The sequence below is a fragment of the Coptis chinensis genome, chromosome 9, assembly GCF_015680905.1.
Source record: "Coptis chinensis isolate HL-2020 chromosome 9, ASM1568090v1, whole genome shotgun sequence".
NCBI lineage: Eukaryota > Viridiplantae > Streptophyta > Magnoliopsida > Ranunculales > Ranunculaceae > Coptis > Coptis chinensis.
The window spans coordinates 40,413,783-40,440,457 of NC_141464.1; the positions used below are offsets into that span (position 1 = coordinate 40,413,783).

The window sequence follows — 26,675 nt, forward strand, 5'->3', positions numbered from 1 at the left end:
TTAGTAACAACGTAAGTTTTATCACCTCATATATGCAACCATACAAGGAGACTCTCGACAGATTCAAGATTACAAACATCCTTCCGTCATTTGTCTCTATGTATGAAAACTCTATGTTATCTCTCGAATAATTCTTGTCCATATGGAAACTTAAATCGACCACTTTGAATAATTGTACCAATCATGGCACCAAAGGAAGTGCATAGATCGCTTCCTTTGCTTGTGGCCACCGACTTAGTTTTTAGCCTTTACTTTTACTTTCGGTTGCCCTATTTTATCCTGATTTAGAAACCGAAAAATAAAAGATAAGCATAAAAAGTTATAATGTCATGTCTAGCAAGGGTGGCCGCAACATGGCCTATGTGCGTGGACCGAAGTGGTGCATAGGTATCTGGCGGTGGCTTGAAGTGTCTGCGGTGGGGCGTGTTATGGCCTATGTGTATGTGGAGCGGAAGTGCGGATGCACATCTACACAAATTGGAGGTGGAATGTTGAGTTGTGTAAGGATCATGAGGTGGATTAGAAGGAAGAAATGTATAAATAGAGGGAGCTAGACAGAGAAAGGGAGAGGTCCGATCCTAAAGGGGGATTCTTATAAATTTACAATCATCGATATTTTTACCTGGTTGGCTTTCACCACTAATTCCCTAGGCCAAGCAACGTGTGATCCAATAGCGTCTTCCACAAATTTCAACTTATCACCAACTGGTACAGGAAGAAGAGCTTGTTCTTTACCTTCCAAAATCTTCCCAACTACTACATGTGAGTTGTATTGCCCTAAGGGAACATTGTGCAACTTAGTTTCGGTCCAAGCTCCTCGTAGACTATACCCTTAGCAACAACATTGGATTTGAAATCCACAGCCAAACTGCAACTCCGGCCCTAAGATGAATTGTAAAGTCATAATGGGTTAATTGCAAATACAACATAAAACAGGGATTCAAGCACTAGTATTCACCTTTCCAAGATCCCATGTATGATTTAAATGCTTGGTGCGACGACTTTGTTACTTCAGCATTTTTCTTTTTAGAATTTTTTGTGTTATCGGAGAATTAGCCTTTTTGGTCTTCAACAAATTTTAGGTGAGAATATTTAAAAAAAAAAAAAAAAAAAACTAGACACACACAAAAAATATTTTAAAAGTACTTCAAAATAAATTAAAACTTAATGAAATTACCTCAATGCCTTTCAATACTAAGTGCTTTGGCCAAGCAACTTGTGATCCAAGAGCATCTTTCAAAATTACCACTCATCATCTAATTGGTATAGGAAGAGCAACATGATCTTTACCTTCCAAAATCTTATCATCAAGCGATCGGCGTGCATTGTTTGGCCCTAAGGGAACATTGTGCAACTTAGTCTCTGGTCCAAGCTCCACGTAAACCTTACCCTTAGCAACAATATTGGACTTGGAACCCACAGCCAAACTGCAACTCAGGTCCTAATTGTATACAGAGTTTTTAGTAATTAACAATATGAAAATAATGAAGTGGATTAGAAGACTGTGTGCTAATCAGATTCAGAACCTATCTATTATATTAAGTAAAATGTGATACTGCAAAGATTGTGACAACGATACCTTTCCAAGAGGAAGCATAGGATTTGGAAGTGGGGAATGACTTGTTCCCTTAGCATGTACCTTCCTAAAATCAGGTTCAGAGTTTGTTTCCGACCAGGCATCTACTCTTCTCTTCCTTGTTCTTCGGCTATATATGTTAGAGAATATTTACAAAATAAAAACGAAATAGGAAACAAAAAACACCCAATTCTAAAGTAGTGTAAACAATATTTAAAAGCTTACTTTACGCTTGCTATGTGCACCACCTAAAGGGGGGATATGGTCTCTATTGTCACTTTTGTGGCTATTCGAAGCAATTTTTTCCAACGCAGGAGAAGTGAGACGATCATTAAATTTTGCTTCTAACTCCTTGTATTTATTCTTCAATTCTTTTCTTTTTTTCCGTTCTTCCTTTCCCTTTTCTTCTGCCTTTTTTCTTTTTTGTTCTTCATTTTTTCTTTTTTCCTCTTCCTCGCGAGCTTTCGACTCCAATGCACGCACATGTTTCTTAGATCCACGCTTTATTAGGCGAAAGTACTGTGTGGGGGTGACTCCATCTCCTACGCCTCTAACACGACCACCGTGTTCCGGAGTACCCAATGCCAGAGTCAGTACGTCTTTGGTACCCTCAACCTCTAAAGTTCCTTCCTTGACCTGCGTTTGATAATCATCCTACAAGATAATAAGAGTGTGGATGTAGACTTATCAGTCACCCAAAACCATAGAAGCAGAAAACAGTGCAAGATTTGAATTAATAAGAGGGTTGGTCACAACCATAATCTACACCTTGTTTATTGTTTCTAAGCAAGTATCTCGAGCAACCTATCAAAAGTTTCTCAAAAGTGTTGTCACCCTCTCAGTTGAACTTTGATTCATACAGTGGACTTAATAATCACACAAATGTTTCTCAAAATAAAAAGGAGTTTTATGACACCCTACTGAAGTGATTTTGAACCCCTCCCCCACCCCACATATATCCATTCTAGTTGTGCACGCATGCATGGGGCATGAAAAGGAGTGCAAGTGGGTAACTTATATTCTTAAAATTTTCCATGTACCATTCAAGAACTGCCCCTTAGTATGATAAGCTAAGCAACATGATCAAATATAGAAAGTAAAACAAGAGAAGCAAATCATCACCTTGGTCAATGTGACCTTTCTACTGCCTCTATATTGTAACCTTATTATTACTATTAATATAACATTCACACTATACTAGGAAGTATACTAGACTGAAACGTACTATTCTCTCTACAACTTCCTTGGTAGCATCATTTGCATAGTTACCATCTTTGCCTTGGAGGGAAAGTTGCCACCCATAAGACCTGTCCTTTCCAATAAATGATGCGCCCTCCTCTTGTCTCTATTTTGAAGTATATAACACATCAAATAATAACAAATTAGAGGAATGCAATATTACATAAATAATAACAAATTAAAGGAATGCTATATTACATATCAAATAACAAATTAGAGGAATGCTATATACATTTACTTACTTTTTCTCCACGCGATTAGCAATACTCATCCTGCCTGTTCGATGGTTAAACTTCTTTTGCTTTCGCCGCGTAGATTGCACTTCGCTAAGATTCTTACAAATTAAAAAATAAAAATAAATACGTGTTATGTACTAGAGCTGTTTAAACCATTTCTTGAAATAATACTTTAGCTGGAAGTAGTTTTGAATGAGAAAAACATTCCTATAGGCCCTTAAAGTGATTAACTCAAGAAGATAACTTCGTGCATCTATAGGAACAATTCGATATGGGATTGTAAAATGGCGATGGGTTATACACTCGAGAAAACCTCAATATCCAGCGGACATCCCAAAACCTCAAGGTAATAGCATAGTGAGATCGTGAATGCGGTATATAGCAAATAAAGAGAACAAGCATAACAACCCTAACGTGAATGCGGACGATAGCTTTCTTGTTCTCTCTCGTCCCCTAGTAGCTAGTTTTGAGTTCCCTTCCTCTAGTAGCTAGGCTGCTTCTAGTAGCTAGATTGTTTTGGTTTGGAGTGGGGTGGGACGATGTGATACTCAAGTATTCCCATCTTTGGTACTCTTTCCCGATCGAGCAGGGGGGCGCGGGACCAAAGAATGACAAATATGAAGATAGAGGGAAAGAGTACCGTCAAGAAGGTACTCGCCTTCGGGGGTCCATCCATTTCGGCTGCTGCTTAGGCGAATGGGGGCCGCGATCGACCCTCGGAGACTGATCTTTGGGTAGCTCCTTATATTGGGGATACTCCGAGCTTCATTAGTTCACAACATGGAGGCCACGTAGGCAAAAGGTATCGGGGTGCCTATTGTCAAGTCGGGGAAGAAGCTGGAATATCCTGAGGCTGTTGGAAGTGGGTAGAGAGCCCCTTAATCTGGTCAAGGTGGGTAGCCATTCGTTCGTCCTTGTACCTACCCCCAAGTTTGTTGACAATGAGCTGGGAGTCACTGAAGACAGTTAGACTCGAGATGCCGAGCTCCCGAGCCATGTTAAGCCCAGAAGACTTTGTAATTACTCTGATCGTGTGTGCGTAGAAGTAAGGCCTAAGCTTCTTAACTGAGAACACTAATGCGAGGGATCTCTTTTCGATCTAGGAGTACCTCGTCTCTGCGTCGGCGAGTTAGTTTTGTGACAAGTACACCTGATGTTGTTCTCTTGGGTAGTAATTCAATGTATTGTCGAAACCATATAAAACAAAGATAAAACATTATCAGCATTGAGGATCACTACCATTTGGAGGGAGGGAAACTTGATCTTGCTGATGCTTTAACTAAGGCGGGGAGCATCTTTACAACCGAATGAAGCTACGGACAAATGGCGGACCTACATGGTTAGGTTGCGAAGTAGGAAGCACCTTTTGATAGGCTTTTTAGATTTGATTAATTGTATCCTACCCTATAGATATAAATAGTAGTAGATGCAGTTCAGCTTGAATCCTAGCAGGGTGCATTGACCCTGCTAATCTCTTGTACTCAATGTACATTTCACTTTCATTTTTAACAGAATTTATACTTACAAAGCATAAAAAAAAAGGGTTAACTCCCCCTAGTGTCTAAGAGTCTATCTCTAGAGATGATCATAATTAACCTTGACCTATATCAAATTTCAAGCACTTATGAAACCCACTGCTAGTCGACCATTTCATTTTGGCCTCATATTTTCATGCACTAGTAGTAACCCCTATTCAAGTATTCAACTAAAAAAATTCCAGCTGCAAACAAACACAGAAAATATCAGACTGCTAATGTTATTGGTCTCCATCCATGCAAAAACAAGAAAAAAAGGTGGCAAATATCGTTGGGTATTTCGTTTCAGTCCTCCACTTACACAAGTTTCAATACTCCCTATTTTAACTTTTTGAAAATTAGTCGACCGTTGAAGCTAGCTGCGTAAAAAAAGAGTTGAGTCATGGTGGCAACACTGAGGAAGAGACAACGACTTTTAGAACAAACACCTGAAAGTTCTAAACAAATCAAACACAACAGCCATAAGGGACATCAATCTCAATCTACCAAAACATCTAATGATGCTTCTGGCCTTCTGGGTATACTTCCTAGTATAGTGTGAATACAAACTCCCACAGAATTCTAATCATCTAGACATAGATTTAGTTATTATAAATTTAGACGAATATCATTTTGTCACATTCTCAACATAATTTCAGTCGTGCCCTTGAACTCGGTAAGCATGATTAAACAATGGCAGACTTGAGCGTGAATACAAAGGGCAGCACAAAAGAAACTTCGGACAAGGAATACAAAGGCAAAGAAAGAACAATGAAGACGAACCGAAACCAAATGACAAATCTAAAGTAGAAGCATAGAGAGATAAAGCGAGACTTTTCTTTGCGATATGGAGATAACAGGTTTAAACACTTAGTCATGCCAACCGGATAACTTCGGAAGGGGAGACTACAACAGCTAAGGATGACATGCAACCAAGAACAGATGATGCAAGGGAATCCACCTAGAATCTTACAAGATAAATTCTCGCAAGCTCTCTTGTATAATCAACCCTACTGGAATCTCAAAAAAAAGGAAACCACAAATCAACAAAATCCACTCAAACTAAACTTGGCCTTCTGCCACAAGTCCAACCTCCCCAGGCACAGCCTCTTTGCTTGGAATCCACCAGTACATGGATACTAGCCTCTTTAGGACTTTCAAGAAACTAAGACGGTAAAACAATAGCTTGCATGCATGTACAAACAAAAGCAAAATAAAATTAAGAGAAATACATACCAGAAATTCAGGTGTAAGTCTACTTTTTACAAAAGTATCCCAATCTTCTTGACTGATTACTTTTCTATACAACTTTGGTATTTTCTTGAGTCTCTTCGGTTTATTCTTAAAAGGCAAGATGTACCGTCTAGTAAAACGAGACTTGAATGCTTTCCACAACCTGCCCATCACACTTGTACGAATAGATCTTTCGTTTGTGTCCAACTTAAATTTTTCCTATTTGTAGGTAGCATATTAGTTAATCATGTAAACAAAATAAAATTAGCTTATAAAGCATTAGATTAATGTACCTTCAAAGAGATCCACAAATTTTTCTTCAATGTTGGTGATACATCTTTCCAATTAGTTATTGTAATCCTTACTCTTGCCCTCACCAAGTAGCCTCCATAACTACTGATGTCAGTTCCACCTTGACCAATTGGTTGCCCAGATTCATTATAAACAACTCCTTGATATTCACCCTTTTTCAATTTTTTTATTTTTACACACTTTGCGCTCTTTTCCGACTTTCCTTTTTTGCTTGAACCTTTTGCTCTTGCCTGGAAACTTCCATATCTTTTGAGCCCAACCGCTTCTCCTGAGTCTGAATGGTCTTCAAAGCCATCTTCCGAGTTTGAATGCCCTTGTGAACCATCTTTGGAGTTCAATGATCTTCTCGAGCCATCTTCCCGAGTCCTAATTCTCTTGAATTTGAATACTCTTGTGATTCTGAATGCTCTTCAGGATCCATGAGTGTACCTGTAAAGACCATTTTTGTTTTTGCAAGGTTTGTCTATATATATATATATATATATATAAAGCTTCCATATATAAAGCTTCCACCAAGTAGGTCTTTAATTGTTTAGAAATGTAAACAGCACTAGTCATCTCAGTTTAGCTGTAAGTTTAACACAAAAACTTGAAACATTCTTAAAACCTGATAAAAAAAACAACAAAAAAAATAAGAAAAAGAAAAGAAAAGTCCCATAATGACTAGTAAGAAGTCTTATTTAACTTAAAGAAAAACTCATTCGGGCTCGACCCAAATCCCTTCACAATTTTCACGAGCATAAGGCAATGGCAATTCATTAGCTAAATCAAAGGAGTCAATAGTTGGCAGTGCCTTGTCTGTAATGGAATCATCATCGAACCCAGCATCATCGTTCTTATTGCGATAGTCTCTTTCAGGAGTTGCAAGGACAACTGACCATCCCATATTTAGTTGGTCACTCACATAAAAAACTTGCTTGGCTTGGGACGCTAAAATAAAAGGGTTGAACTTGTGGCTAACTTTACCAAGTTGCACATATGTGAAACCCAATTCATCAACCTTAATGCCTCTCTTGCTGTCAACCCAATCACACTTGAAAATAGGAATCTCGAAGGTCAAGTAATCCAACACCCATACTTCCGATAAGCACACCATAAAAAAGCACATATCCGAAATTACGAGGATTCTTGTCCTTGGCACTAGAAATCTGCATTCTTTGAGGCCACTAAACCCGACTCCACTGTTTTGGTTGACTAGTTTAGCTTCTCGGTCCTTTATGTGATAGCGAAAACCCTTAACTTCATATCCGGAATATTTTAGCACATCTAGACTAGGTCCCATGGCCAAAAACTGCAACGTTTCGGAGACTTTGTTATTTGGTATGTCTTGCTCTTCCTCAACCTGGTTCTCAAACAATGTTAAGAACAGTGTTTTAATTTTTTAAGTAACAATAGAGTGTTAACAAAACATACCTTTTGGCGAAGCCAATTAATAAAGGTGCGATTATGCTAAGCTTTTATCCATTTTACACCCTTGTGATGATTTTGAAGCCTTAGGTAGTCCATATGCTCCCTTTTATGTTAATAATTAAAAGAATACAAGTATTAACTACCAGCTCCCTTATGGAAACGTTGGAGATAAACATCTAGTTAAATTGAACTATTGTGCGTTTATCTACTTGATATAAGGCTGAACTTCTTTCATGTTTTCCAACACATAAAGATGTGCTTGTTGCCAGGACTTCTCATCAACTTCAACAACATGCAACCCCCAATCGGTCTTCCACTGCAAATTGTATCTCCATCTTCCAAATCATTGTCTGTCATGTTTCTTGTGGAAGGAACTCCAATTGCATCTACTTCACTCAAGAATTCAGCACAAAACTCAACAGCTTCTTCTGCAATATAATTCTCCGCCATACATCCTTACGGGCGGTTTAGATTCCTAACATATCCCTTTAACACCATCATGTACCTAGAAAGTTTTTAAAGCTTTAAACCTTTGATACGTGCATTGTGAGACATTTAATAAATAAATTAAAAAATCATTCACTTACCTTTCAAAGGGATACATCCATCGGAAAAAAAGCTGGACCACATAGCTCGACCTCCCTTACAAGATGAACTCAAAATGCACCATGATGTCGAAGAATGATGGTGGGAAAAACTTTTCTAACAAACACAAAGTTACCACCAAATCTTTCTGAATATTATCCAATTTCGACACATCCACTATTTTTGTGCAAAGAGCATTAAAGAAGAAGCATAACCGAATAATGGTATACCTCACATGCTTTGGCAACACCGATCGTATCGTCCACAGGAAGAAGTTGTTGCATTAGTCGGTGGCAATCATGAGATTTAAGACCATATAATTTCAAATCTTTCATTGAAACACAAGATTTGAAATTAGAACAATATCCATCTGGGACCTTCAGTTCAAACAGTGTGTTGCAAACTTCCTCTTTCTCTTCTCTAGATAATGTATAACATGCTGGCGGTAGGTAGAATCTTGTCCCTCTCTTCTCTAGTGCTAGTTCTTCCCTTAAATGCATCTCTACAAGGTCAAGTCGGCTTTGAAGTGAATCCTTTGTTTTCAATGGAATGTTAAGAAAAGTCCCAATGATGCTATCACACACATTTTTCTCAATATACATGACATCCAAGTTATGTCTCAAAAGCAAATGTCTCCAGTAAGGCAACTCAAAAAATATAGATCTCTTTTTCCAGCGACCTTCCTCATGATTTTTGTGTACACCATCAGTTTTCCTCCGCTTTGGTGTTTCTGTATCCTTAGAACTTATTTGCTCCTTTCCCCTTTTTCTTTCTTTGAACCTTTGGACCTAATTCGCCGCCTTCTCCTTCTTTGATTTTTTTGACTTTCTAGCACTTTCTGGTGGCTTTCCCCATGAGTTTTTGAAATGCTCAACTTTTGTGAAGATTTGCACCCCGTTCAATGATTCTGGACTTGATCGCAGCTCTTGCTTACCATTAAATGGTCTTTTCTCCTTTTGGTACGGATGGTTTTCTGGAAGCCATCTCCTGTGTGCCTGGTATACATTCTTCTTGCCGTGTTTCAATCTAATAGAATCTGTATTTTCCCCGCATACTGGACAAGCAAGATACCCCTTGACAGTACAACCAGCTAAGTTTCCAAAGGCGGGAAAATCACTGATTGTCCACAATAGCACAGCCCTAAGTATAAAGGATTCTTGCTTATAGGCATCATATACCTCAACATCGGGCTGCCATAACAACTGAAGATCTTCAATCAAAGGTGCAAGATAAACATCAATGTTGTTACCAGGTTGGTGCGGACCTGATATCAACAATGTTAACATTAAGAACTTTCTCTTCATGCATAGCCATGGTGGCAGGTTGTAAGTCGCCAATATAATAGGCCAACAACTATGTCTCTGCTAAGAGAACTGTGTGGATTAAAGCCATCGGTTGAAAGTGCAAACCGAAGACTTCTTGAATTAGCTGCAAACTCTGGCCAAGATTGATCGACGTGTCTCCATGCTTGGGAATCAGCTGGGTGACTCATTTGACCATCAACTACCTCTCTTTCATTCGCATGCCATACCAAATTCTTCACCGTTTCAACAGATTGAAACATTTTTTTAAGTCTAGGGATTATTGGGAAATACCATAGTACTTTTGCTGGAACACTATAATTTTGGTCAGGATTATTCTTTTTCACCTTATACCTTGACGCTCCACATGTAGGACAAGTAGTTCTATCCTTGTTTATTAAACCTTTATAGAGAATACAATCATTGGGACATGTGTGAATCTTCTCATGCTTTATTCCAAAAACAGACAAAGTTTCCTTCACCTCTCTCATGGTCAAAGGCAGCTCATTGCAATCTGGGAGCATATCCTTAAACATAGCCAACACCATAGAGAAGCTTTTATCAGACCACCCACTCATTGCCTTCACATTGAAAAGCTTAACCAGAGATGATAACTTGGTGTATTTTTTACACCCGTCGTACAAAGGTAAATCAACTTCTTCAATCAGTTCACAAAGTTTTTCAGGGTTCCCCATGAAAGTCTCTTGAGTGGCCTCAAACATTTTTGCGATGTTTGCGGCCTCATCTAGTCCACCCTCATCAAAACCTTCCTCTGACTCCCTACTCGATGCTGACTCCTTTGGAGCATCTTCCCCATGCCACACCCATGTGCAATATGTTTGTTCAATCCTTTTCGTTCTCAGATGACGTCCCACCTCCACTATATCAAATTCGTACATATTCCCACATTCAATGCATGGACAGGGTATATAATTCTTACGTTTTGCATTATCAAAAGCAAATGTAAGAAACTGATTAACGCCTTCTACATATTCAATAGAAAATATATCTCTCGATATCCATGACTTGTCCATCTCAGGCTACCAAAACAAAATACGATAAGTCCTTATCGTCGACAAACAAGCAAATACGAAAATAGAGTTAACTGAAAAATATAGTCTAGTTTAAAATTAAAAACCAAAAAATCATGTTAGATAACCATTTGTGAAACCTTAGCCCCTAAATAGCCCCTTCATAAACCTTCGTTTCATAAACCTTCATTTATAGCCCCTAAAGTAAACCTTCGTTTCATAAACCCTGTATAGCCCCTAAAGTAAACCTTCGTTTCATAAACCAAAAAAAAAAAAATTAACGACCACCTCAAATCAGGAATAAAGCACAAATTGTAAAAAAAAATCCAAATCAAATGAAAACCCATACCCTACTTGATTTAACTTGATATTGTTGTTCGAGAGAGCTGTGAACACGTAGAAATCCTAATCACAATCAATTGAAATTCCCCTGTTCCAAAAAAAATATTGGTATAGAACTCAAAAACCAAAACTTTTTACTGCAACAAATTCAAAATCGAATAGAGATAAAGAACTAACCTTGTCTGTCTTCAATTACCGAACTGAATTTTGGAGAGGTAATAAATTTTAGATGGAGAATGAGTGAAGAGAGAGTCGTGAGGAATTGATTTAGGTTGAAAGAGTGAAGATAGAGTCGCGAAGTGTGTTTAGAGTTTGAGTTTGAAGGAAGCTCGCGAAAGTGTTTTTGTTTTTCGTGTTTGTATAATTACAGAATTTGAAGAGTTTCAACTAAAGCGGGAGTTGAGTGAACGTGGGTGTGTCGTGTTTTTTTGTTTTTAGTGGAGCTGTGGGCGTAGACCAAAAACTACCTAGGTCATATAATGGGTCAAACGGTCACTTAAGAGTCGGATAATACGTAACTATTTTAGTGAAATAGTCACAAATAGTTCTCCACACATATACACCTTCTTTAGAAAAAAACCATTTGTGACCGTTTCGAAAATGCACGTCACTAAAAACTTTTTAAAACAGTCACAAAAACCCTTTTATGCCATTTGTGACCGTTTCGAACAGAACAGTCACAAATACCATTTTAAAACAGTCACAAAAAGCCTTTTTTCTACTAGTGTGAAGAAAAAGAAAACAAAACAAGATCTTTGAGCTCAAAGAAATAATTAAAGAGATGAAGGAAAAAGGAGAAAATAGTTGGAAAGATATTAGCAGCAAAGACAAGAAAAAGGATTTGAGAATAAAGAAAAGGAAAGCATCACAATGAATACCGAGATTCAATGCTTCTCATTTATGAAAGTTTGTCATTATTTAATCCGTCTTTAATTTTTAGTTTAAATTTCATATATGATTAACAACTATGTTTAGTGATAATTTGTTCAACTTTATATGCATTAATTTTTACCATGCATCCATTATGGCTTATTGGTTTACGAATTAATAGTCAAGCCAGTGATAAAAGCCTTACGCATGGACATTATGACCCAAGTATATAAACACTCAATATTTCTTTTATCTTTTTAACATACTATATAATATTGTTTTATATGCAGACAATAACAATTGTACCGATTTCATTCAAAAGTGTACTCAAAAGGACACTCAAGAAAATCAATACGCCTCAAGCGGTATATGGAGGCAAGCTGAACGAAAACCATCAATTTGAAGCATGGGTAGAAATTGAGATCACTACATACAAAACATATACACAAAGGATTCTCGGAGATAGAAAAGCCACAAGAATTGATTCAGAGCAATTAGCAGCAAATAATGCAATAAAACACTTACAAGAAATCTACAAGAACTTACAAATATATGACATCAATTATGATATTCTCCAACACTACATTGGGATAAATAAAGATCTCCAGAAAATAATATGCAGTATTATTGAAGAAAACAATGATTTAGAAGCTAAATTACCAATGAAAAGGGGTGGTGTGGCAAATCCAATATGCATAAACAACGAAAACGAATTATTCATCAATATTAGCGATGATTCTTGAAGGTTAGCATAGTTTTATTTGTTTGTTTGTTTAATAATTCATTTATTAGTTATATTGTTTTGACAAACAATTAAGTCAAATATATTTATAGTTCCATTATGTTGGGCTTATTTCAATAAACTATTAAGTGACCATTAATATTTTACATTCGTTTTAAAAAAAACCCAGTGCGTATGCACGGGCACAAAAACTAGTATATATATATAGTTTTTGTATATTTGCAATTGTGACATGTATATTTTGTATAAAATGTTAAAAGTACTTTTTTGTAAGACGTTTTCTAGCCCTGGGTAACTTAAATTTCTGGCTCCATCCCTCATTGTATATGTCTTTGTACTGTAATTTTTCATAGTTTGGCTCGTACTCTGATTTTTATTGAGACCGCTTTTAGTTGAAGATAAAGTTGTTGTCATTTTTCCACGCTGGTTACACAGACTAAAATCTATCTCACGTTCTCACCTTCTGTGTTTTCTTTTGTTTTTTATTGTGCTTTGAACGCTTTGGTTGGATTTGTATGATTGTATCCCCATAATTATATGGGATGTTGTCGACTTGTGGCCTGTGGGTACCATATTACGAGATCATCTATCAAAAGATGATTTTCTTGATCTCGAGTCACCGCTAAGGCTGAGTACTAACTATCAAAGTTACAAAAATTAGGGGGAATTTAGCTTCCAGCCCTCCATGCCATGACTTTGGAATAAGAATATCTCATAAGTCATAAGTGTAGTCATGGCAGCGAAATTCGTTTTCTATGCACCACTAATCATTTATCTCACTATACCACCGATTACCAATCTCTACTACTAGTATATCTATAATGATCGTGGCCTCTTAAATTCATCCCGCACTTTTTCTGATGCATAATACCTTTGATGAATAATAAAATTAGATGCCTAGCTATTTATTAATGAGGGCTACTTTGTCTTTTTATGTGTTTATAAATTTTCAGTACCGATATTGTCCTTAAATAAAATAATTGCTTAACACCTTCAAATAGGGCTAATAAGTTTTTTCATGTGGGAGTATATTAGAAAACCAAATCCACGCCATTATGAATTGTACGCTTTACAATAAATTTTATTTAATTAGCAATAATTGGGTTATTTAATAAGAGGTTAAGAAAATGAAAAGTCTAATCAGTGAATACGAACCGATTCTTTTCCATTCTCTCCCATATCTATCTTTCTCTTCTTCATATGTGCCCCTCTCTCTCTCTCAAATAATGGCGATTTGATTATTGAAAAAGAGTCTCTCTATTACCATTTGATTTTTTCAAAAGGTAAAATCTTTTTCTCCTTTTGAGCATGTAACCATTGTTTAAGAATCTCTCCAGCCTCCCAGAAATGGTGAGGCAAAGGTGACCTTTCCTAATTACATAGTTTATGTTAATCAATGTTACCTAATCAATCTTTTATGTTCGATGCAGGTATCATGTCCCCCCCTCATGACTGAATCCAAGTGGTAACCTTTTAATCATATTTGAAGAATGGGGCAGTGACCCAAATGGAATTTCTTTGGTTAGCCGAACCGTTGACAGCGTTTGTGCTGATATATTTGAATTGCAACCGACGTTGTTAAGTTATCAGAGGCGAGTCTCTGGAACAATCAACCGGCCATTAAGGCCCAAAGCTCATTTAAGGTGTTCTCCTGGGCAGAAAATTTCGTCTATAAAGTTTGCTAGCTTGGGAACTCCCCAAGGGGTCTGCAGCAGCTTCAAGGAGGGGAGCTGTCATGCCCATGAGTCATATGATGCTTTTGAAAAGGTAGAAAATTCGCATGAGAATGTAAGCTTGTGTTTCCACATTCCTTTCTTTATTATAGAAAGTAGCTAGATATTGAGTCATTTCTGATCACTATACCGTTAAATAATAAGCTCCAAAGTTATAATGATCATCAAGACAGAGAAAGGAAAATAGGATGTAGGGTCCTCTCCAAAACCAGCCCGGATAAGATTTTGGTATACTACACTTTCCAGCAATCAAAAACACCAATGATCAGCATATTTCATTTATTTTTAGCAAAAACCAAAAGGTGTCCATTTACTGGCAAAAATAATCGAATGAACTGGCGGGTTTACCCTATCGCTCACCTAGCGCCGTATCGAAAAAAAAAATAAGGGTGGGTTTGTTTTTTTGGTTAGTCTTGATATGTGTCCATTAATTTCTTATTATTGTTTAAGTTTCTCAATACGTTATGAAGACATACTATTTAGGATAATTGTTGTGTAATTATTTTGTATTTGAATAAAAACCACTTTTTGTCCATCTCTAGCTTGATTATTTTTCTTTTTTCTTTTAATAAATCTATACTAAGCTTGGAAGGGATTGTAGAATTAGCAGGTGGCTTCCATCCAGAGTGTTGCATCAGTGAAATGAATAGTTTGACTTGTGTGATGGATTTCTCAAAGATCTTTCTTTCCGTGTTGGGTTTAACAGATTGAATGGTGATCCAACTGACGTCGTTGAAACTGAAAAGCGGGTGACATTAAGGGAGACTAAAATGCGGATATTCTAAGAGTACCCGAACAAGAAAAAATGAAGCAACTGATTGCTCAACAAAGCTCGACGAAGAGGTTGCAAATTTGTCCAAAATATAAATGAAAGTCCCTGAAAAGGTGATGTATGCTTACAAGTTAATCTTAAGCTACTAAGTGCAGGGACACAGTGGATAAGTTGTGCATGGCTGTTACTGATAACCCTGTGTTCTTTTAATTTTTGTGTTGTTGAGTTGTTTCCAAATTTTCTTCATTTAGGTTTTGGCCGGCTACCCTGGGGCTCAAAAGACTCAAGATCGACAAACTTCTTCATGAGGAAAAACATATTAGGAGTTAGTAAGAAGCTTGGGAAAAGGTATTTCTTAGATTTTCTTTTACACCTTTCTCTTCTAGCTAACATAGTTAATATGTACTGTTCCACTATTTCTAGCTTATGTTTAGAACCTGTGTGTGAAGTTCTTACGCACACCTGTTTTTTTTTATCCGTTTGTTATGATATGCGTAATTTATGCTACAACTGCCTCGACTTTTTGAGATGTTTCCAGTTTGTTTTAACTAAAGTGCTGTCAGCATACTTTTACTGGTCAACTTGGCTATGTGTTTGCTTGCTATTGGAATGTTAATTGTATGCTTAGTTGGTCAACGTCTCATACATTCCCCATGGATAGTGCTATTATAAAGTACCCAGGCTCGCCTGTAGTGGAAAGTCTATCTTTTGCTGGTGGGGTGTGTGCCTGCACCGAGCTGAAGGTGTGTCTCGGTGTGGCCTCGCTTTAGGCCACAACTTACTGACGATGGAGTCATGTGAGGTGATCAAGTTTCCATAATGTTAAGCAGCAATGTCGTATAATGTTACAAGCAACACCATTTTGTCTGCCGCGTGTGAATGTGTAATTACTCTACATGGCTCAACTTGTAAGCCCATGTGTGGCAGGAGTGTTAGCCCAAGTACGCTTAAGTACTTTTAATTGATTAGTATCAACTATCAAGGCAAATTAACGTGGCAGCCAAATAGGTGAGACCCTTCTTTGAAAAAATTAGAGAAAAGGTGGCTATGGCAACGATCATAGTCATTTTGCAACACAATGTTGACTTAATGGTTTGGTTTGCCAAAAAAATAGGTTTGTGTGGGTACTAATAAGGATGGGAAGAGAATTGAAAACTCTGTTTCGTACCTAATTACTTTATTATCTCATCTTCTCATGATTTTATGATTTTTTTGCCACAGAGAATGACAATATGAAGCTTTCAAGATCGATATAAGGGATTTTAATGGAAGATCCATGTTTTTGTCTATTTTCTTTGGAAAGTCAGGAGTAAAAGGTTAGTTTATCTCATTCTCTTCTTCTACAGGCCATCCTTTTTTAACTATTAATTTTCCATGTACTCCGCTATTCCGTGAACACCGACTGAATTCTCATATGCATACCAAGCAAAAAAAAATAAAATCAGTAGCTTAATTTCATATTTGGCACAGTACACCTATTCCACCAAAGGACCTCATGGTTGTGCTGGTTCATGACATTGGACACTTAGTTTTGTACACAAACACCCCATACAAACAAGAAAATCTACAAACAAATTGCAGAGACATGAACTCGCAAGAACGTGGAAAAGCCCTTACCATATGCCAGCCGATGTATTTGAAACCAACTTGAGGAAGCGGCTTTATTCCCAAATTTGGTTAGTCTCACAGTTGGACAGACAGAGTGTGCAAGACATCAATTTATGAAATAAAGGTCAACGCTTAAGTAAGATAGGATGGATTCAGCTCTTCGTTTTGTCCTCTCACTAGCCTTCCACTTCTCAACTAGGACCTTCTTTAAGTTTACACAGCTTGAAACCATAGTTGCAACTCCAGCTGATGTTACAAATGGGCAATAAATGGCTGGGCTGGTTCATGACATTGGACACTTAGTTTTATACACAAACACCCCATACAAACAAGAAAATCTACAAGCAAATTGCAGAGACATGAACTCGCAAGAACGTGGAAATGCCCTTACCCTATGCCAGCTGGTGTATTTGAAACCAACTCGAGGAAGCGGCTTTATTCCCAAATTCGGTTAGTATCACATTTGGAATAGCCATAGTGTGCAAGACATCAATTTATGAACTAAAGGTCAACGCTTAAGTAAGATAGGATGGATTCAGCTCTTCGTTTTGTCCTCTCACTAGCCTTCCACTTCTCCACTAGGACCTTCTTTAAGTTTACACAGCTTGGAACCATAGTTGCAACTCCAGCTGATGTTACGAATGGGCAATAAACCATGTGGCAGGTCTCAAGGATGGTGCACTTCTTAGCAGGATGAGTTAAACCAACATCTGTTATTTTTCTGCAGTGAGATAATACCACATCCTTGATTAAAGGACAACCTTCCCCTGATTCAGCCAGACAGATATCACCCAAATTCTACAACGTAAGAGAAGGGGGGGGGGGGGGGGGTTAGGAAGGCTGTAGTAAGTTTATATGTGCATGTGAGTGTTCGTCATGTTGTATGTTTAGCTATGTGCACTCTTTTCCTCGAGGTAATATTTACTTAACACTTTACGTTTTTGTTCTTTTTTAATAAGCACATTTCTTCCTATATGTTCACTGCAAAAAAACAAGCGGAATTTGTACTGCAAAGCTTTGGTTATGATACAAAAAGGTTTAGGTACACTATGAATTTATACAATTTCATAGCCGATACTGACAATTTCTTGCTTACCAAAAATCAACAAAGGTATGGATTCATGAGAGAGGTCAAACATAGGCATAATCTCATTGTCACGCACATTTAGAAACAAGTTGTCTAATATTATCTCATTGAACTTTCAACTGTTGCACATCTTTCTAGCGCATACTTAGTTTCTTTGATTTCCAAATTTTTTGCTATTTCATTGAATTTTGCTACTCATTAAACCTCAATGTGGCTCTTGAACTCATTAAATCAATGCCTTGGTCTTTCGTTGGTTTACTGTCAATCAATAGGTGCTGTTTTGGGTGTTTGCAATTTTTATATCCAAAAAACAGCCAATATTTAAATATGATACTGTTTTATTAAGCTATTCTGCACTTTCACAAATATTAGACAAATATGCATCCTGCTACATCATAAAATTGGTAAGCAAAGTTTTATTTATCCAGAGCTCCTGCTTTTTACCCCATGGTTCTTTTGAGAGTTCTAGAATGTAATTTGGTCAAAGTTACAAACACAAGCACTTGTCACTTGTAATGACAAAAATCATAAACCTGAATCACAGCACTGAACACTAACATATCAACATGGGAACTTATCAATGAAAGTCAGGGTGGACTTCATCTTCTATTCTTTGATCATTGAAATGGGTCTCGAACATGTTATGGTTGAACGGAGCCTGAGCATCATCCAAACTTCCAGTTGTTCCAAATAACAAATCATCTTCATCTTCTACCAAGTAATCACTCCACTTGGAAGGTCCTTGTGCCATAGTTGGTTGAGATTCCCTTGTTTCCTTTTGCTCTGCAAATTTCCAAACTTACATCACGAGTAAAATGCTGCAGTTTACTTAATTCAATTTAATAACAAAAAACAAAAAGGTGCCTGCATAGCTTCTTATATTTGACCAATTGATTTTTTAGTAAAACTATACAGATCAAATTCCATCCCAATCTTTTATGTAGGCCATGCTGACTTTAGACTTGTTACAATGGTCAGAATATGTGATTACATTGCTCAGCTTGAAGCAAAAAAAGTGTGCAACTGACAAATGGAATTCAAATTTTGGTCTTGCTTTGTTAAGACTTGAGAAAGATTCAAATCTGGGTTACTTGTGTTGGAAACAAAAGGGTTTTTGTCATGTCTTGGTAGAATGGTAGAAGGCCCACTACAAGGGTAAAACAACTACACAATTAGTTACTATGTTTTGATGGATTCCACCTCCATGGTCTAAGCCAATGCACAACCAGAAACCTATCAAACACTAAATCTAATATACACAACTCAAACTTCACTTTGAAATCACGAAAAAATAGCTATTTAGCACATAAAAGGGATGGGAAATACCTCTACAAGAAAGTATATCATATGGCAAGCACAAAAGACTGAAGATTAAAACCGTGACCAAGCTTGATTACCTTGGGTGATGGTTGGACTATTAAAACTTTTTCTCTTTGCAAAAGTGGGACTATACAGCTTCGTTTCCTTGGGCTTGTTTAGTTCAGCAGAGTAACTCTTCACTTGAGAGTTGCTTGGCTTGTTATCTGTCTTTCTCTTTGCAAAAGTGGGATGTCTGACTTCTTTCCCCGGACTCGTTCATTCCAAAGGAGTAATTCTTGATCTCGGTTTCTTAAACATCTCTTTTAGGCAATTTTGTGGAAATCTCTGGTTCATATCCACCTCCTGTGTAGTAACAGTATACTGATATACATTGCAGCAAGAAGTATAAACTAAGGCACTTTATTCTTGAATCTTTCCTTTCTTTTAGGTTCACATACAAAAAGTTTAGGAGCACCTATGGTTTGTGCACGATGCACCCAATTAACCTACACTACTGATTTTAAGTAGTGAAATTTTAAGTTTTGGCATTAGGAAACCAATCCAAGTGGAGTACCTTCATTTAGAAACATATACAGGATGCAATATTAAACATTTCAACTTGTGATTGTGATGGTATGTCAACATAAGTCCAAATACTTTCCCTGAAGTTCACCCAAAATACAATAATGGAGAACGCCGCATCCCGTACATGTCAATTACTATCCATGTGTTTCATGTTGCCATAAGTTTTTCGAACTTCCACTTTCCCTGCAGTGTGATACCATGAAAATTTCAGTAACAAAAGTAACATTTAGGCTAATGTGTCCTTCTACATAACCCCAGTAAGCCCATGTTTCCGAACCTACAGAGTCTTCATGCATAATCACTAAGGCAAATATTTCAATTTAAATGAATATTTCAAAATATGTGTTTTATAAGTAAAATCCATATTCTCTTCGTCATCATGCAACGATCTCGGAGGAAGCTATTTTACAATGTAAAATGTTATAAAAGATAATGAGTACAATCAAAGAGTTAACTATGTTTACGCCATTACGGATATAACTTGGCTTCAGATCGCAATAGAACAGTCGCACAAACAGGAAACAAATCCAAAGTAATGCGATAATGTTAAAAAGAAAGTGCAAGTTTAGAAGGTGCAAGATGTATACCCGCCAATCACTTTTGGCATGAGACTGGCGCAAGTAAAACCAATGGCATAACACCATTGCAGTCGATATTGTCAACTGAGGTCTGCAATATAAAGCATCATTATCTTTCATTACATGTCAATATGGCATGAATATATTTGAAGTGAAAAGGCTTACACTTGTAGCTTCTTTCCCAAGTAGGACTTTTTCTATCTTTGTCTAGCCTTTTGATCATCAAGAGACAGTGAGAATGAGAAAAACCCTTTGGATAGGAAACCCATCCAAACAAATACAGGATGTAGCAGAGGACAGATTAATCGTAATGGAGGTTGTGTGTTGCACCAAAGATTACAGTTGACTCATCATTATCTTTCTTTAGAACGTTTTCCAAGTGATACCAGGTCTAACTTATAAGACTCAAAATATGATGGGCTGGTAGCCTCAAGCCAAAGGTTACCTAGTTCTCAACATTTAACTAGTTTTGGCTTAGGCAAGTAAATATACACCATCTAAACTTTGGCCAGGAGTAATATGGGTTCCACTTGTTGAAGTCTAGCTATGTCTGGGTTGTAAAAATTCAGTCAAAGATGGTAGTAGTTTCCCAGAGAAACCTTGGATACACATCTGCAAGGACATCCTGGGCTTTATAATGCAATGGAGCAAATAAATTTAAGCCTGCACACTTGGTTCATCGTTTTTAACAACTAAATTGTATCAAGCTGAAAAGTCATACAAGTGAAAAACATTAATAGGTATTGAAATGGAAGATTCAAGTTTTAAGAAAGTAGGATAGGAAACACTTTATATGTGAACATCACTTCTCATTAAAATGACTCCAGAGCACCATGTGCAATTTCAACAGTACCAATTTCATGACCCAACTAAGAAAACATTCATAAAATTGGACAACACTGCAACAATAATCCAAACACTTCCTAGGCATACCTTGGTTCTGATGCTAGTAAAACCACCATTGTTTGTAGTGGAGACAACACCTGAAGGATATCAGAAACAAAGTTTTTAAGAAACAAAATTAACCAATATACGACCTAAAGGTCCTCAGAGCGATAATACACATTAATCATATATTCTTGGAGTAATTGAAAGGTATTAACCTTTAAAGATCCCAGTGGGTCCACCACTCTCACTGCCTGTTGGTTCAACTTGAAAAGTACTTTCACTAACTCCTCCCATGACAACATCATCTAAAACACCCCATGGTAAATCTGCGGATAAATTATCTGCAGTGGAAACTCACTATGTTATTGAAATAAGGGTGAATAAAAATGTCCTTAGGAACAAAATTTCCATCTGCAAATGTTCTGATCAACATAAGTATGAGACACCTTGAATCAACTGTTGGAAGTTAACAACGTTTTCTTGACGCCAACCAAAGCTGTACCTTGAAATCCAAATAGCAACTTCCCATTTTGAAGGCCAACACTTTTCTTCACAACATTAATTACATTCTGCATCCCGATATACTCCACCATTTCAAGTGAATCACCTTTTATCTACACAACAATCACTGGAATATTAAAGGTTAGTCAATAATCACATGTATAGACATATCACAATATAAAAAAATAAGATCCGGAATTCAAAATTTTATAAGAGAATGAATCTAACTCCTGACACAATAGAGAGCATATATATACACACCTCTAGTTCGAAAAACTTGATTCCCCTCAGAAACAAAAGGAAATCCAAATGTTAATATACTAAAAAACGTTTACACACTTCTAAATGTGCATTCAAGCTTTAAGATTAAGAAAATAATAAACAATGAGGTTCAATATGCTACACTCACTCAATTTGTCATCAAAAAGTAATAAATTTAATCAACTGATTAGGGATAAAGATTCTACTTGGCTGTATTTTTGCCTATCGAGTGTCTCCTTCCTTAGGGCCAACAATGACAGATACTGCATTGATAACCTTCTTCACTCCTTTGAAGTACTCAGGAGTTAGAGTACTCTCCTTGGTAATGTCTCCAACAATCTAAAAGAATAGGATACCAAATTATCATTTTTTGCACAAAATTATTTTGTTAACGGAAAACCTAAAATCCTTCACATTCATTGGTTGAGATAAAATAAGTTACCATGTCAAGATCCGGGCCTAGCATTCCTTTCGTCTTCTCTTCATTTCTAACATGAGAGAATGAACATTTGTAAATGAAAATTTTGAAAGAATAACAAAAAGGAAAAGCGAGATAAATATTAGTTTACTCAACTCCTCAGCTTCTTTCATTGATCTCATACACATTCAATTCTTGCAGCTTAGCTGAAGAAAAAAAAAACATATTAGTTTACCAAAACACATAGATCATACAGAAATATATATATTTATACTCACTTGGCCTTGCATAATCAGAAATGGCAGCAACAGTTTTAGTTTATTTCTTATTCCAAAAGAAAGACTTAGTAGTGAAGTTCTTAGTTGACTTATTCTTTCAACTTGTTATATCTTCTTCACGCTCAATTGGGGTTACGTAAAACACCAAGTCTTCTTCTTCGCCATTTTTTATTAATTTTCAAATTGGGGTTTTTGGAAGCATCAAATTTTGAGAGAAAGCACACAAAAAAAAATTTATGGGAGAGGGTGGCAATTCATCCCAAACTATATTCATCATTTCATATTACATGCTCGCCTCTTATCTAAACCCCATTAAACCATTCTCAACTCGTACACAACTCCAAATCAAAACCTCCACCTTTCCATTCACAAGAACTACAAAACCTACTCATCTAACCAAACAAAACTCTCCTCAGCCGGCAAAATTAAACGTCTTGTTTTGTCCCAAGAAGGTAGAACAAAGCTTAACATTGCTCCAGATAGAGACTTCTATGCATATCCACGTTTTGTTATGCACGTCGACAATGGTTTCATATCTACATTAACTGATCTCTATAGAGAATGATTGAAGCCAGACTAGGAGATACTTGATCTTATGAGTTCATGGATTAACCATTTACCTTGTGAAGTTAAGTACAAGAAGGTAGTTGGACATGGACTTAATGCTCAAGAACTGGCCAAGAATCCAAGGCTAGATTATTTCTTTGTAAAGGACCTTAACAAGGATCAAGAGCTGGAAATGGAAAGTTTTAGTTTTGATGCTGTGTTGTGCACAATTAGTGTGCAGTATCTTCAGCAGCCTGAGAAGGTAAGGCAGTTAATCCTAGTTAGCATGAATATTTAGCAATAGTTAGTGTTACATATAAAATTGCCGGTTGAAATTATACTCTATTTTGATTTGCACCTAGGGACCTATTGAATCAGTGCATCGAAAAAGACCATTGATAAAACTCAATAATAGCTTTGCCTAGAATGCTACTGCCTTTATGTATGTCTAAAAAGTTTAGTGAAATCAAAATTTATTCTTGCGCAAAATCAATAGGTCCACTGGGGTTGGTAAAATTCCTCATCTTTACATTGCAGTTATTGAGTTATTCATCTTCAACTTGTATCCGTTTACTAGTATGCATTGCAAATGTAAGAACGCATGCGTGGACATGAAGTAAAAAAGATGAAAATGTATGTTATGTCTTTTGACAGGTATTTGCTTAGGTGTTTCGGGTGCTAAAGCCAGGAGGAGTGTTTATTGTGAGCTTTAGTAATCGATTGTTCTACGAGAAAGCTATCAGTGCATGGAGAGAGGGCACCGGTTACGTCTTGATCGGGTTCAACCGGTTGTTCAATACTTCCAATGTGTTGAAGGTTTCACACAGCCTGAAACCATTCGGAAGCTAGCCAGTGGCTATAAATCCGAAAATTTGAATCAACAACTTTTGGTTGGATTCAGAGGATCTTGGGTTTGTTCTCCGGATCGGACCCTTTCTATGCTGATCATATCTTATAGGAATTACAAACCAATATATGAATGATGAGTCGGTGAAGTTGTCCCGCTAATTGTTCTTGTATTTACTACATTTCTTTAGTTTTTTCAACAAGTTAGAGGAGGCAACAAAGATTCATAGAGAGGTACTTTGTCGGTTAACAAATCCCCTCGAAACCAAATAATAACAACACAAGTTTAGGTTCAACTGTTTTTGATCAATTTGTATTCCATTAGTAAAAGGTGACACATTAAGGGGCTTTACAGTTAATGAAGTCTCGCCACTATTGAGGAACTCAAACAAATTTGCGATAGCTCTGGGTAGCTAAGCGGAATTGTCCGAAACTTGCAATCACTTGGAATCAACATAGAAATTTCAATACTATTGTCTCCCCATATTGATTGTGTTAATGAGCTAGATGAAGAATCATTTCAAGATCATCCCCATAAGTAGTTCTGATCTTGATTGTTTGTCAACAGTTGGAAGAATGGCAACAGGATTGGTGAACTTGATGGCGCTAAACTATTATCCGAAGAAAGGAGATTTTCCACTCAATCAGATAATTCTGGCAAGTCCCATTCTGTTTCCTTGCATCCACTTTGTCATTCCACAACATGATTTCATCTAAATTACAAATTGATAATGTCTAGATCACAATGTGGGTCATTGCTTGAATTCAAGTGGCGTGGTCATTTCTCAATCGTGGACGGCGGGTCCTCTTTTGTATCCCACATTTTCTTTTCATAAAGAAAAGGCCTAAAGAATTCCATATTCTAGTATTTGGGCACATATTACTGTTGATGCAGAATTGCTTGGGGGAGTCGTCGATTTCTTCTCAAGACGCGTCGAATTTCAGAGCGTGCCAGGTAAAAAAATCTTACCAATTTCTTTTAGATTTCACCAATTTAGGCGATAGGCGATTAATGGATTCTTAATTTTCCTCAATCAAGAGGACTTTTGATATGAATAAAAATTGAGAATCAAGAACGAAGATTTCTTACTTAACAACTACTATTAAATCAATCTAATTCAATTGAAAGTGATGAACAAGTACAATAGACTAACCTTCAATGGCTTCAACAATACTATTGAAGTATTTAGTTCTAACTCTAAGTTCTACTTCTAAATTGCAGGGAGCATGAATGAATGAAAGACTAGTTTGAAGAATAGTTTGAAGTGTGTATCCCTTTTTCCTTCTGCATGTCTTCTTTTTATAGTTGAGGCTTGTAACTGCTCCTAACTTTTTGCTGCATAAAACTGCTTGTAACTTCCTGTCTTAAGATATTAACTGCTGCCATCTCTGCCATATGTCATTAGTTTGAATGAGCACATTTTATTAGTGTACATGACACATATGTAGGATATGTATTTTCTGGAGTAAACATACCCCCCACGCCAGCTAAATTTTGAGAAAAATTTGAGTTGGTGATAAGAGTTTATTCGATGCAGTTTTCATACACTCGGCAGTTTTCACTTTTGAAAACATTCCACCATTTTACACTTCCTTGTGGAGAGAAATTCTATACTCTAGTACTGTACGGGAGTAATATCCTCATTAAGGATTATCACGCTCGCGTAAGCATAAGCGAACTCAGGACATCGACCTCCAAGACCGACCTGTGAGCAGCTCCCTTGTGAAGACATACGCGCGCAGCATAGGTGAACCCAAAACATCGACCTCCAAGACCAATTTGTGAGCAGCTCCTTTCATGTAGGTGGTATGAATAAAGATGTCTCAGTACGAACACATGGCCAGAGACAGAACGCCTCAAATAAGGTCACCACCAGGGGTAATCATTACCAAAATCTTACTTGTATTTCCCACCACCGAAATAAGGACTACCGCGCCAACCCCCAATCAGCACACGACTTATACTAAAACCAGCCCAACACTCATTCACAATCTCCACCTTACACGTGTGCAAGAGACACACGTGTCTCTAGGATCGACACTTCCGTAAGCCTATAAATACCACCTATTTGAACTACGTCAGACCTGATTCCTCTCTCCCCTGAAAAAGAAAAATCAAGAGAGGATACGTAGGCAGCTCGCTCATTAGCGAACCTGGTCTTTCCAGAAAATCTCAACCCCCTTTCCCTCTCTTCAGAAAATCTCAAGGGAAACCGAAACGCCCCTTTACATTGGCGCCGTCTGTGGTTTCGATTACTTGAGAAATCACATTAACCCAACTCAAAAAATTACAATTCTCAAGCCCACGAAGCATGGTCAGCCTCGAAGCTCAAGTTCAAAACCTTGCGTAACAACCGGTTTAACAAGCGAGCATTTCCTTTGCTTAGGCAAGAAAATGCTTTGCTTTTACGGGCCCAAGTAGACGCTTACCAACAAAGAACCGGTCGGTAACGTTGCTGAAAAACGGCATCAACGAGGTTAATCAACGATTAACGAATTATCACACGAATAATAGGTCGAGTCGCGCCATGAAAGGATGCGACCCAAATTGTTCAAAAGATGCTCAAGACATACCGCGCGTCCCCGTTCAATGCTGAAGTTCTCAGTAAACCCTCTCCTCAAGATTTTATCCAGCCACGCTTCCCCATGTATGATGGCAGCACATGCCCCATCCAGCATGTGGCTCAATACATTCAAAGTCTAGCCCTCTACAGTTCTCCTGAGTTTGATCATCTTCACTGCCGACTATTTCCGGCCAGTCTCAAGGATGGCGCACTTGATTGGTTCTTCTCTCTTGAACCTGATTCTATTAAAACTTTTGAGCAGCTTACTGATCTGTTTGCTAGCCAGTACGTGCACAACCGACGAAAGAAGGCAGATCTTG

General features: G+C 37.3%; 1 protein-coding gene, 1 long non-coding RNA gene and 1 pseudogene across 4 annotated transcripts; 1 reads left to right on the forward strand and 2 right to left on the reverse strand.

Annotated features, from left to right (window-relative positions):
- Positions 1–8,893: 8,893 nt before the first annotated feature.
- Positions 8,894–10,440, reverse strand: LOC147475985 (uncharacterized). The gene is made up of 2 exons (XM_086585597.1): positions 9,480–10,440; positions 8,894–9,369 (listed from the first exon to the last, which is right to left on the reverse strand). Exons 1-2 carry the CDS (start codon positions 10,438–10,440, stop codon positions 8,894–8,896), a joined length of 1,437 nt encoding a protein of 478 aa, XP_086441723.1.
- Positions 10,441–20,230: 9,790 nt separating this feature from the next.
- LOC147475986 (uncharacterized) lies at positions 20,231–21,727 on the reverse strand. Of its 2 annotated transcripts, XR_015209507.1 has the most exons (4): positions 21,704–21,727; positions 21,444–21,555; positions 20,987–21,282; positions 20,231–20,265 (listed from the first exon to the last, which is right to left on the reverse strand). It is a non-coding gene; the product is annotated as an uncharacterized LOC147475986 (long non-coding RNA). The 2 variants fall into 2 exon arrangements; XR_015209506.1 differs by lacking the exon at positions 20,231–20,265 and having other exon boundaries at positions 20,746–21,282.
- A 988-nt stretch (positions 21,728–22,715) lies between these two features.
- LOC147475987 (uncharacterized) lies at positions 22,716–23,928 on the forward strand (annotated as a pseudogene). Its single transcript, XR_015209741.1, has 2 exons — positions 22,716–23,207; positions 23,600–23,928. The product of XR_015209741.1 is annotated as an uncharacterized LOC147475987 (transcript).
- The last annotated feature ends 2,747 nt before the right edge of the window (positions 23,929–26,675 follow it).